Source organism: Bombus impatiens, unplaced genomic scaffold (genome assembly GCF_000188095.3).
Source record: "Bombus impatiens unplaced genomic scaffold, BIMP_2.2 scf_3279, whole genome shotgun sequence".
NCBI classification, from domain to species: domain Eukaryota; kingdom Metazoa; phylum Arthropoda; class Insecta; order Hymenoptera; family Apidae; genus Bombus; species Bombus impatiens.
Window position 1 is genome coordinate 17,381 of NT_179698.1, and position 13,466 is coordinate 30,846.

Genomic DNA, 13,466 nt, shown 5'->3' on the forward strand with positions numbered 1-13,466 from the left:
CGGAAGAAAAAGACTCCGCGCTAGAAATTGATTTCTGTTTTGTCATATACCCATCGAACAACCGAAACTGTCCATTTTTTATCGTAGATCCTACGTTGTCCACTGTAAGAGGTGTAGAGAATTTATTCTTAACTCTATGATCTATACGGATAAAGATCTATATATAAAAAAAAAAATATATATATATACACGAAATTTAAAGTCCTACGTTTTGGGACGATGCCCGTGAGAACGAATTAAATATCGACAATAGATCGTGATCGATCTTTTACTCTCGATCAAACCCGAGCATCGGTCCCGCCGAGAGAACGAGAGTGAGAGAGAGAGAGAGAAAGAGAGCGGGAGAGAAAGAGAGCGAGGAAGAGCGAAATGTGAAGCAGACGAAGGGACACGGTTCCCTTTACACCGCATTCGAGCCAATCTGAAAAAAACAAACTGAATGCCTGAATGCCTCGAAAGCTTGAAACGTGGATGTATTAACAACTTGTAATCATTCCATTGCATATTATACATAACTAAGGTTTAGCGCGACAGTGTACTGTAAATCCATAGACGTTATTATTATTATTATATATATATATAAATATATATATATCGTAATTATTATGTAATAAATATTGTTGTTAACATAAAATTCGTAATGATCGATCGTTCTCTTTTTCCCGAACATCATTTCGATATACTACACGTATTTTCATAGGTTTCGCGTAGGAACCACGATACTTACAAAATCGTACGCCTATGTGTTAGGAAGATATAGCAATTTTTGTTTTCAATAACTCATCTCAAGACTATCTTTTCCTTCCGTTTTAAGTTTAAGATTTATTTTATCCTGATTAGACACCAAAATCATTCGAAAGGATAGCCTGGTTCTCAATTCGTCTATTTCGCTAATATAATAATTTGTTTGTTTTTAATTATAATTTACATTCATATTCATCACAGATAGAAAAACGATGAGCCGTGACGGTAAAGAATAGATTTACATATATTATAATAACGAAAACCGAGAATCGTACGATCACTAAACGCCGGACGATTCCATAAAATTGACAGAATCGGAAAAAGCGATAATTCTTGGAACACCATAACAATAGAATCCAGTGGAATAAATACATTAATCGGCAAACTAGCAATGGTATGCGGCGGTTGATGGTAGGTTACGTAGCAAAATAGTTTATTGCGTAAAAACTAATTAAAAAATATACAAAGAAACAACAGAGGCAAACATAACACAGCATACAGTACATACAACTAATAACCGCGTATACTATAATTATTCTATAATTATGTTGATTAACTGCTTCAGTAAGCTTAGTACTGGCGGGAGGACGATCGTTTCCGATTTGTCGTTCGTTGGCTTTTTACGGGAAGGCCTCGGGCGTATGGTTTGTGTGCGTTTGTTGACAGATAGTAGATGCCTCGTGCTCTGTAACATTTCAAATTAACGTTCTTTTTTTCAGTATTTTACTCTTTCTTTAATCTTTCTTGGAATTATTCTATTCTTTCTTGAATATTTATATTTATCGTACATGGTTCAAAAATATTTTAAAAGCCTATGGCCATTTATTCAATAATTTTGTATAAATTGCGGGCTGTAATCTTCTGTTGTGCAAACAGTTTTTCCAATTTTACATGTTACGAATTACTATTATTATCGTATTATTAATAAGCTATTGGCAATTTTGCAAAAGCGCAGTTAAAAGCGGGTACAACTTCTATAACTCTTTGAAGATTAATCATTTTTGTTTTAGTTGCTTCATTTAGTAAGTTGGAAGAATTAAAAATACTTACGTATGTGGGGCGTCTTCTCCCATGAGTATGTGCTCTTCGAGTTTCGGATTGCACCAGCCGATCAGGTAGGAAAAGAGATTTCCACATGGCGCTGCCCAGAATCCTACTTTCGTCGTGATTGATTCTATGTAATAAGGCGTCACTTTTGTGTGGTCGCACGACAACGTCTCTGCGGACGAAACATTTCACTGATTTCATTCACAGTCGACCATCCGTCCCGTAGAACGTTTTCTCTAATGATAAGATCACTCTATGGGGAGTCATAATTACGTATTTTCACGAGTTCAAAGGATAATAATCTCCTTCTCCATTCCGTATTCCAATCCATAGCATTTAATGAAACTCAATTTAAAATTAAAATTTCGAGACAAAGAAAAGATTATAAATTGACGATAAGAGAAATGAATTACCACACTTACGGTTTCATCGAACTTCTTAATAAATAAAGCTTTAAATTATAAAATGTACAAGATATAGATCCTTTTAATTATACGTATTTCTATATTCTAAAAGGTTCGTGCCTTTAAAAAGAATACTTCGAAATTCACTGTTTGTCAAAACTTCAATTTCCACAATTCCTATTTAACTAACACGCTTTCTTCTAACCATCAGCGAACGTTGGAGAGAGAATTATTGTTCCTTTTACACAAAAATATCTAATACGGATAAATGGAGCAACTTGGACAATTCAATTTAATTCCTGACTAAACTTAGACTAAAGAAACAAAATCTTAATATTCTTTTAATTTCTAATATCTTCCACAGTTGTCACAACGTTCAACAAAATTCCTTCCATTAAGAAAGTTCGTAATAACAACTCGTTTTATAAAAAGTCAAATTATATACTTTCGAGAGAACTGAAACTGGGCGAAGCTGTCATTCGTTTCTGGTTTAACGCCAACACGATCGTTTCTCCTCAATTTACTTTCTTTAATGCCTCTTTGAATGCTTCATAAACAACACGCAACCGATCACTTTGCTATTTAACAAATAACAGCCAACAGCTAACACAATACACGCAATTCTCAAAAGGTCTGAATCTCTCTTGCCTGTTGAGATAAGTGAAAATGGGTCATATTACTTACGGAGCAAGGAAGTTGTCGCGCATCCGGGCTGGCTGGAACCTCCGTTCACATAGAAATCTGCGTGCCCGGTCGGTCCCCATTGACCCAAAATCCCGGCACCAGTGTGGATCACATCGACGAAATGCGCGTCCGTTTCGTCTAAATCCATCGATCGGTTCCCATTCATGTAGAAAAATATCGTTGGATCGAGTCCTAATCGAGAAAAAAGAACCAACGTGGAAATTCATTCGCGTTAGAGAGCGATTTTTCATTTTCGTGGTAGGCCAACCTACCATACTGTTTTTGGAAGGTCGTCGTAAATAATTTAGCTACTTAAGGAGAGAGAAAAAATGTCGATTAATCCAGAATAAGATTAGTTTGTGGGATATCCATGGATGTAGAGGGTGTTTAAAAAACAAGGGGATGTGAAAAAAGACAGCAGGATATTCATAAGCTGTGATTTTAAATATCTAGACAATGAAGAAGATTCGTGTGAGTACATATAAATTAAATTAAATTAGAAATTACATACTGTATCCGTGTATTTATATCGTTTAAGATTCATTTGTTAAAAATTAAATTAAATTTATCTTGATTACCTTTTTACATAATTTTAGTTCTGACTTAGCAAAGCACAATGGAAAAGCTAATTAATTTAGATATGGATACAGTATGAAAAGATGAAATAAATTCACTTGTATCTTTCACGTTACATTCAATTTTTCCTATTTAAATCGAGTGGTAGGTTCAACGCCAAACTCTATGCCTGGATTGAATCATCTCAAAAAATATATATCTTTCAATATATAATTTATACTAGAACAAACTGGTGCTATGGCAAATAAAAATCTACGATATGTACAGGACCAAATTTGTCTTATTATTAGAGTTTACCTTAGCATACGTTATTGTATTAAGGTTCTAACAGAATTTCGTTAATCTGATCGTTAATGAGAGCGAAATCGCAAGAGATGCGATTAAATAATAAAATTACACACATTACCTGTAATCCTTCCAAGCTTGTCATCGGGCAAATAATTCGCAATCAGACCAGCTATATGCGCACCCACGCTGTATCCGAGCACGTGTATATTCTCCACCCTCGTTCCACGAGGATGATCCCTCAAGTACCTTACCAATTGAGCAATACATCGTGAACAGAAATCTGGACCCCATTGTATTTGCGACAGGCAAGGCTCGCGCACCAACGAACCGTAATCGACGATTATAATATTGTAATCGCCTCGCGTGAAATACGCTGAAATCGAAAGTTTCATACATCGAGACCATCGCGCACTGCGTAGCCCACGCTACTTGTTCGAATCTTTTAATCTTCATCGACCAAAAACTGCGAGCTAACAGGCGATTGGTTTTTATTTCTTTGAAACGATATACAGTTACTGAAAAATTTTTATTTTCCATTATCGTATAAATGTTATTTTTTTATGTTATATAGATATACATATACGTCTATTCGAAGCGATATAGCTTATAATTTTTCTGGATTCGATTATAAAGATCACTGAAATTTTCCGTACTTTTTGTTCTCGTTTATGATTGTGTTATTATCAAACATAAATTATTACTTTTACAATATCGAATGAATCGAACAATGCTTCATAACAAAGGTAATTTTCCATCAAATTTCTTTTTTTATCATCACAGAAGAGTTAGACAAAACCAATTGCAACATTTACGATGTTTTAAATAGTGGATCGATCAGAGTATGAAAGTTACTGACATATGACGTGAGTCGCTATTTTTCTCGTAGCAAGTAAAATTTTACAACTTTTCGAATAGACGAGAAATGCGATAAAAACTTTCACACTCTCTCGCAGAAACTCTCATCACCGAAATTGGTCACTTTCATGTGAAATACGTATTCAATAAATCGTTTATTACGTTATTATTCTAAAATGTAAGGAAATTGTATAAAATTTTTAAACAATAAAAATGTAATTGCATTACTATCAAAACATGGTCGCACGATTCTTAAATTTCTCTAAAAGACAGATTTAGTAAAATTGAACTATGTTAAGAATGACACGATATAATAAATTGAAGTAAGTTATAATATTCTTCAAACGTTACCTCTTCGAAGATCCGGGCTGGGTATTAAATTCCTCCCTCCACCAAAACCGTGGATAATGATTTTCGTGGGATGTGACTTATTGAATTTGGAGTACTGAAGTGACTCGAACCTTCGCACGTTAATGCGTAGAGGCTTCTTTTGTGTTTCTCTGAAAAATGGCAGTCCCAAGAAAGTTACATTCACCTATTCAACGATCTTCCTAAGAAAGTAAAGAAATGCGTGCGCAATGAATAAAACAAGAGAAAAGTCAGTTTCTAAAGTAAAGTGATATATCAACGCTAAATATAATACAGTATAATATCTTAGACTTTAACATAATTATAATATATTTATTATTGCAATATTCTTAGTAATTATACATATACTAAATATAGATACTTTTTTTAAATAACTACTTGTTAAGTTTCATCAAATATCAAGTATTAAATAAATATTAGATAGTCGTATGTTACATTGTATATGAATCTACGAAGCGAATGTCAACGACCTTATAATCTCGAATGGAGTTTCACTCGCGTTACGATATTTCTTTTATCGAATCCTATTCCTTTGACTTTAATAATATTCGTATATTACTAGACACGTCTTCATGAACGCGTTAGTTATCCCTTCATGATAATTATAATACATTACGGACATTTATGCACTCATATTCTTCTAAACACAACGAAGAAAATGCCTAAGTATTACAACGAGTAGTATACTTTAGATATTTCCTATATATTATCATTTTATGTTCATTCCGTCTATGTTTGCATCTTCAAATTTCTCATAAATGTAGAAAAATGTACAATCTGATACTATAATCTCTCAAATTCGTAATAAATATCGTTTCTAGAAACGAAGCAAATCTGATACGTCGCTTAGAAACCAATACGAAGGAAAGTGAATAATCTTAATTTTTAAAATATACGCCGTAACGAATCGACATAAGTATTCGATTTTCGCTTTTAAACAAGATAGCGTGGTACAGAAAAGAACGATTTAATCGACGCGACAAAAGAGGAAAATGTGAATGAGTAAAAGCACTTAGAACGTGCCAAGACACTGTTAGTTACCGGAGAAAGGTGAACTTTGAAACGAGGCCACACTTTCAGCGCGAGACGGACTGATCGTGATCTTGAAATCGAGAGTCGAATGTCCACGTTCTTCCTTACGGCCAACATTCAGGTTCGAGGTGAACATTCTCGAACGTCGAACGAAAGTAAGTTGAGGAACCGCGAAGCGTTCAGCTGACGCAAAAGTAAATGGGAAATTTCACCGAAAGTTAGAACGGCTAGTGTCGCAAAGCGTAATTTTTTCGTCATCTCGTTGAAACGAGATCGAATTCCGAGACGGTAGCGGAAAACGCGATACAAAATAAAACCGGTGATAATAGAAAGTTACAATTTCTTCATCTAGAGTTTCCTGAAGCGCTCGGCTTATTATTCGTATAGCCAAGACAAATAATATGGTATGACGATAGTTATACAGGATGTTACAGAGAAGCGTTATTTTTAACAAATAATTTCAACAGATCGTTTGGTACATTGACTTTCGAGAAGTAAATTCTGTACGATTTTAGGTATTACAGTTTTAGAGTATAGTTTTAGAGTATGGTTTTAGAGTATGGTTTTAGATTATGGTTTCAATCGTTAAATAGCTGAAATTGAATGGTTTCACTCGTGTTATCCATCATTGTTATTATCATTTAGTTAATGTTAAGGAATTACGACAGTTTGACGAATGATTTATTTTAACGAATTAAAAGGAGTAACATTTCTTATATCGCTAATTGTAGGGATTTTAAAGTAAAGTATGATATTAGTTTATGTAAGAAAACATTTGCTAAATAAAAACATATTTAAGTCGTTTATTATAATAAAACTTATAATAACGCTTCAAATAGGAAATAATTTATTTAACACATTTCTATTTATTTCATTTAAGACAACTATTCTTCCTTTACAGTTTTTCACATAATCATCTTGAAGTACTTTTTATAAGGTATACCTTTTTATGTTTCCCTTATAATTATTTAGTAAGCTTGACAAATTCACAAGAAACTGAATGTTCGCAGAACTTCTCATTATTAAATCGAAAAATGTATAAAATATGATGAACAATAAAATATACTACACAAAAGGAAATTCAAATAATGTACATAATTGATGTGTATATATAATGTATATGTAATGTGTATATATAACTCAATTTACATAATTTATTAATATTATATATATATAAGTTAGAGTAAAATAATTTATCGTTATTTTCGTTTACATAATTTAATTAAATTAATTTAAAACAACCTTACCTTGTATACAAATAAAATTCGATCTGTGGATGTGGGCATTCAAAGGGTGGTTTCGCACAGGATGTACTGTTAAACAGATCCTTGAACGTTTTTGTCTCCGCACTCACATAATCTAAGAACGAAATCGACGTATATTACCGATCTGCATACCGATTATACCTATTTAATTTCCTCGATCCCGATTTCACATAAATCATTTTTTTACGGCTGGTTAACTGCCGATTGTCCAAGATCAATCATTTATAAATATAGCTTTTGTATAAAAAACCATTCGACCGTTCTAAGAAACCAAAGAAACAGGTAAAGGTCGATTGTTTCGCTGTATCGCTTTTATTAATTTTTTGTTGCTCTTCTTTCGTTAAATGTATTCTTGCGGCAATAGTATGAGAATGTAGATAAGCATCCAATTAACGATAACGAGTAAAATAGCATTGACATGATTCTCTCTAAGGTTGTAAAAAAACGACCTTTAATTTCTGATCTATTCGTTAGCATTTAAATAATCGAGTATTGCAAAATTTTTTATAGCGATAGCTTTAGTGATTATTGACGATTCTTGACAAAATCAAAAGCAATCAATTTGTAGGCACTATGTTTAATATTTCTGTTTGGAAGATGATTTAATTTACGAGGAGATTTGGTATGAATTACTTGATTCTTCATTTTTTAGTCATTTATCTTTGGTTTGTTAATTATTCACAAATTTCATCATACAAACAGTTTCACTTCTTACTTAACATTTTAACGTGGAAATTTAGAATGTACTATATTAATAAGTAACTATATTGTTAATTATTCACATTACGTTTAAACGTCATATTTCTTTGAACTTTTTACAATGAAACATGTAATAAGATATTTTTCTGGGCAACAAATATTTTCGTCAAAAATTGTTTCTGTCAGAAGTCGTCTAACAATCGTAATATTAAATCAATTAATTATTCATCAATATGCACTGCCTTATACTGATATATAATACGAATCGAATGCGGTTCATAGCTTCTCTAATTATTTTATTATAAATCACATCGTACACCTATGTCATAAAATGTAAAACACTAAATGAAAATGAAAAAACACTGAATTTGCTACAATTCTTCAAGAGACGTAACAAATAGATATCCTAGTACCTGTGACTGGCAACATACATATTTTCTTAATTTCCAATTATTTCATAAAATTACTCTGTCCTATTCGGAATCTACCTCTACAAGCCCATTACCACGCCAAAACACTGCCAACATCAGACCCCATTTCCTTAATGCCACCAAATTTTACTCGAGTACACTTTAGAAATCACGCACTAAATATCAAAGCAGGATATAGTTTCTCTCAGACGACGGACGAGTCACAAGTCGTCCCTCCAACACCATTCGAACACCAACGCGACAATTTCCAACTCGCAACTTCCAAAGTTCCAAGATCAAGTTGAATCAACTGTTATATTTTCTCGTGGTTTGCGCGAAACCGCGTTTGCTTCGATTCTTGATTTGGATTTTGAGCGTGAAAAAGGGACCGGCAGTCGATAATCGAGCATCGACAAACTACTTACGATACTGCAACGCAGCAAAGAGGACGAACATGAGATATCTCAAGACACTGACCGCCATCTCCCGCGCTCGCGTGGTTTGTGATATAACATTCAGACACGCGGTGGTGAAAAATCAGTAAAAGTGCTTCCCGCCGCTTCTCTCGGCCGATTGCAACATGCAAAGTCACCGTAGGGATACAGAGGATCCCCGGGGGGGACTTTAGAAAGTCGCCAGCTGCTTCACGCGTTCAATAGCTTCTCTCTGCGATTTTACGCACGCCAGTGCACGTATGCACGATGCATCGCGAAATGTGCACGTTGTTAGGTAGAATATTGATGCTTCGATAGATTTAGTACCGCCCAGGGTGTTGTATCTTCGGCGGATGTTCGTCGCGAGCCTCGTATTTCCGGTAAAGCATATACATACCACGGCCAATTGCAGTGAGTTCGTTCATTCGCGTGCAATTAAGCCATTATTCGCGGACAGATTTCGCGTGCCATCCCCTTGCGCAGTATACTCGCTTAGTATAAATCCTCAATTTTGGGCCAAAAATTCCCACTGATTCCCAAGAAATTCCGTCTCAAAATCTTTGAGCCCTGGTACAGTCTTGTGTTCCTATTAATTAATTATAACTTAATAATTTAATTATAATTCAATTATAGTAATGCAATTAATTAAATTAATAATTAACTGTTTTGTGAATGACCAGAAGTGGTCAGGGAATGGTAGCAGAGTTAGGGGAGTCACATCCAGCCTTTTGGATAAAGTTAATCGTTCCGTACTTTATGACACCAACACAATTCATGTGCACGATGACGTAAGTAAACAATCTTAATTTACCATTTTGTGAATGGTTTATAGATGGTGGTTGAGTAGAAGCAGTCGTGCTAAGCTTGTTTATTAATACTAATTGACTTACCTTATGGTACCAACAAAATCCAGCCAGAAGATACCTGTTTATTTCCGATTCGGCAAGTAGCAGTTAAACATACCAGGTGAATCATGTTTGTCTAACACTGAACTTTCACTTCAAATGAGGTTGTTTCTTGTGCTCAAAGGCGTGTGTATTTATATCACTAGCTTTTGGACTAGGAATTTTATCAAATAAATATAATTGTAAAATAAAACTACATGTATATTCGTATGTGACAAAATAATAATCATATGTATTTGATTTTCATAAAATAAAACTAGACACTTCTGATAATTAATGATTTCTTTAGAAAATACTACGCAAATGTCAAAATGTTGGCTTTGTCACTTTTAGCCGTCTGAAAGAAAATTATGAGTATTTGAAAACATCGGCTTACAATTTATTGTCAATAATCAGTATTTCTTATCTTTTTTTTAATTACATAATACACTCAAAATTACAGTATACATACATATTTTACATAATTATTGTTGTAATAATTATTAACAAACCAGACTTACCGGCGTGTGTAACAATGACTCATTTTTGTTTGCTTTTTGTTCTCGTCCTAACTTGCAGCTACGTGTATTATAATAGAACAGGCCCGCTATTTCGTTTATTTGAACAGTCAAAATAGATTTTCTTTAAATTGCCCACCACGGGGTTATTATGATTATCGTTTCATGTCATCTGTGTTAATTATGAAACCGCTATAAGAGAGTGCGAATTAGTGATTACCTCTGAGAGATTTAACGTCAATGGACACAGAAGAGAGAACGTTTCACAGGGAAAATCGCGATTATAGTTAAATACCAGGGCATGCCATGATCGCGAATAATGGCCTTCAACTCTTCAGCCGTGACAATAATACACGCGACAAATCGATGTCTACGTATCTTCCAACTTTAAGATATTCAAACTGATATCAGGTGACGACGTTCTAACGCATTATCAACGAACAATTTGTCGCGTTATCAATTCGAAGTTCGCATAAAATCCTGTTCGACGCATAGTGACAACGTTTCAGAAGATTTGAGAAGAGTTTTGTAAAAAATGATCGTTACAACGTACCAATCTACTTCTATAATGCATATTACTACAGATATTGCTTTATTTGAATAATTCTATTTCAAACATTGCCAAATAGGTAACAATGGAAAGTTCACGATTAACGATAGATCGTGATAACAAAATTTTAATGGAACCCATAAGCATTTCAAATGTCTCACATACTCTGTCTACTTACAATTGTAAAATTGTAAATAATAATAGTTCAAGAAATTCGAGCTCGTGAAACTTCTTCTACCAACTTCTTTCAACCGCTCAGCTTTAACGATGTAATCTACAAAGAAAGATCAAGCAGGTATGCGAAATTTCACAGTGAAATTCACTGATTTTAATGTCACGTCTTAAATCAGTCTTATCGTCACTGTTTAAGAGACCTGGATCGATGATGAACATAATACCTCTCGTTGATAATGCGTTAATCGGAGATACACTGGAGCACGGGAACGTGAATCGTGTGATCGAGCATGTGAATAGATCGTTAACACTAAGATCTCGTGTACTTTGATGCACAGCACGGAAGAGCAAATTCTTTTGACTCACGCGTAACACTACTTCTCGAATGCCCTTAACAAATATGTTATTGTCGGTTAAACCATAAGTCCGATCAATTTTAATATTGTCAGTTCGATACACTAGGATCGATCGAAATTTATATAATAATAATAATGTATAATGTATATATACGTATATATAAGTATATATATGTACACACGCACGCGCATATACAGGGGAAACTAGGGACGCACACACGCACCCACACCGGTTACGGGTCCGCGAGAATTAGAAATGTTTGAACTAACATTCAGATGGATAATTGAACCATTGCTGAAATTTTTCATTAATGACTCGCTAAATATTTTATACTTCTTAACAAACAAACTGGTTAATCATACTTTGTTGCATAAAATATTTCGTTACTTAAAGGATTAGTTCGTTTTCAAAAAAGTATTTCCAGTTAACTCAAACGAGTTGAAAAAGTTACTTTCGACTTTTTATTTAAGAATATTATTTTTCATGTTTAAGACGATAATGATTATTAGACTGGGGATGTTTATGCAAATTCACATCTTTATGAATATAATTTTAAAAAATGGAACCTAGACGGAGGTCAGTTTTATCCGCTAAATATTATAATGAATTTCGTACCTTGAAGATTTTATATATCTTTGCATATTATGTACATTCTATGCATTTCACTATCTTTAAATTTCCCATAAATACATAAAAATCCGCAGTCTAATGATAATTTAAAATTCTTAACGTAATAATAGACAGAATTTATATAATTAACAATTTGATAATATAATTACTTCTAAATAGACTTCAAAACACTAACTAAATTTATAATGAATTTTTTACCAAGTACATTAAATTTTAATTCACAACATTTATAAACGAGAAGATATCCTTCGTAATAATTTTACTTTCAAGGTTTAGTTTAACAGTATCGATGATTATGACAGAAATGTATGTGGACTCGAAATGAATACAAAGAATATTCTAACAATAGGTAGAACAAGCTCATTTTTTCCAAGCATTATTTTGACTAGAGAACACAAACAATTGCTTTCATTTGCCATCATTTGGATAATACGATACATACGCTTCTATTCTATATAATTTATAGAGCGATAAATTATTTCACGTAACATAAAACAATTTTCTCGGCAGATCACATACACACAGAAAGGATTTAATTTAGACATTTTACAGACATAAAACATAATAACAAGGAATTATTAGTAAACCTACATTCATACGTAAAGCCACAAGAAGCTTAGTACGATTGAAACTCAAGTATTTCTTCGTGAAACGCTCGTGCTCGCTGGAAACAATAATCTTCTTGGTAATACATGTAACAATTATAATACACAATTCTGACATTCTAAATAATATAATAATTCTGACTATATTAATACAAACTATATTTAACAAAAATTTAAGAAAGAAGACTTTAATTTAACAAATTTTATCTTTCACCCGTTTTAAGTCTAAAACATTTTCATACCTTAAAACATTAGAAACTTTCAACGCTAATATTCTCAACGTACAGCGTGAATTAATAAATATTAATAATATAGCAATATTTTCAGAGCCTCTCTTTTACTCGAATAAGTCAAAAGCACGAGGATATCACGTCAAAATCTCGCACAGTATCGACATACATATTTTTAAAGCATACCTACTTTATTGCCCTTACAATATATGCTTTACTATATTTGCGAGCTTCCTCCATTTATTGTCGACATTTAATAAGTGAAATTTCTCTTTCTCGCAAAACAAGATCGATAGAACGATGTAGCTCGACACTATCTGAATTATGTACCTAAAAAATGTACATATAACGACACGTATTATATGTGTACAGAACATGTAACACGTTACACATGGTATATACATGTAATGTATATTTGTATATATGTATGTATATATATATTTATTTAATTTATATATTTTTTTGTTATATTCATATAATTTCATATGGTTCTTTCAATACTATACGTTACAATTTAATTTACTTTTCGTTAAGACCACAAGGTAATACTTTCATGTTTATGAATAGGTAATGTACATTTCAAGCATTTTCTAAACTTCACGCCATATACAATTGCGCCCGGAAACAATAGCGTAGCAAACTCGTCGGACACCCATACTCAATCTCTTACACACGTTTTTTTAAACCGTTTTCAGAGAAAATAGTTATCTA

General features: G+C 33.1%; 1 protein-coding gene across 1 annotated transcript; it reads right to left on the minus strand.

Annotated features, from left to right (window-relative positions):
• Positions 1-594: 594 nt before the first annotated feature.
• LOC100742454 (lipase member H-like) lies at positions 595-11,921 on the minus strand. The gene is made up of 7 exons (XM_003494654.4): positions 8,799-11,921; positions 7,247-7,358; positions 4,950-5,098; positions 3,862-4,116; positions 2,880-3,071; positions 1,795-1,963; positions 595-1,429 (listed from the first exon to the last, which is right to left on the minus strand). The coding sequence occupies exons 1-7, from the start codon at positions 8,854-8,856 to the stop codon at positions 1,315-1,317; spliced, it is 1,050 nt and encodes a 349-aa protein (XP_003494702.1). The 5' UTR covers positions 8,857-11,921; the 3' UTR covers positions 595-1,314.
• Positions 11,922-13,466: the final 1,545 nt, after the last annotated feature.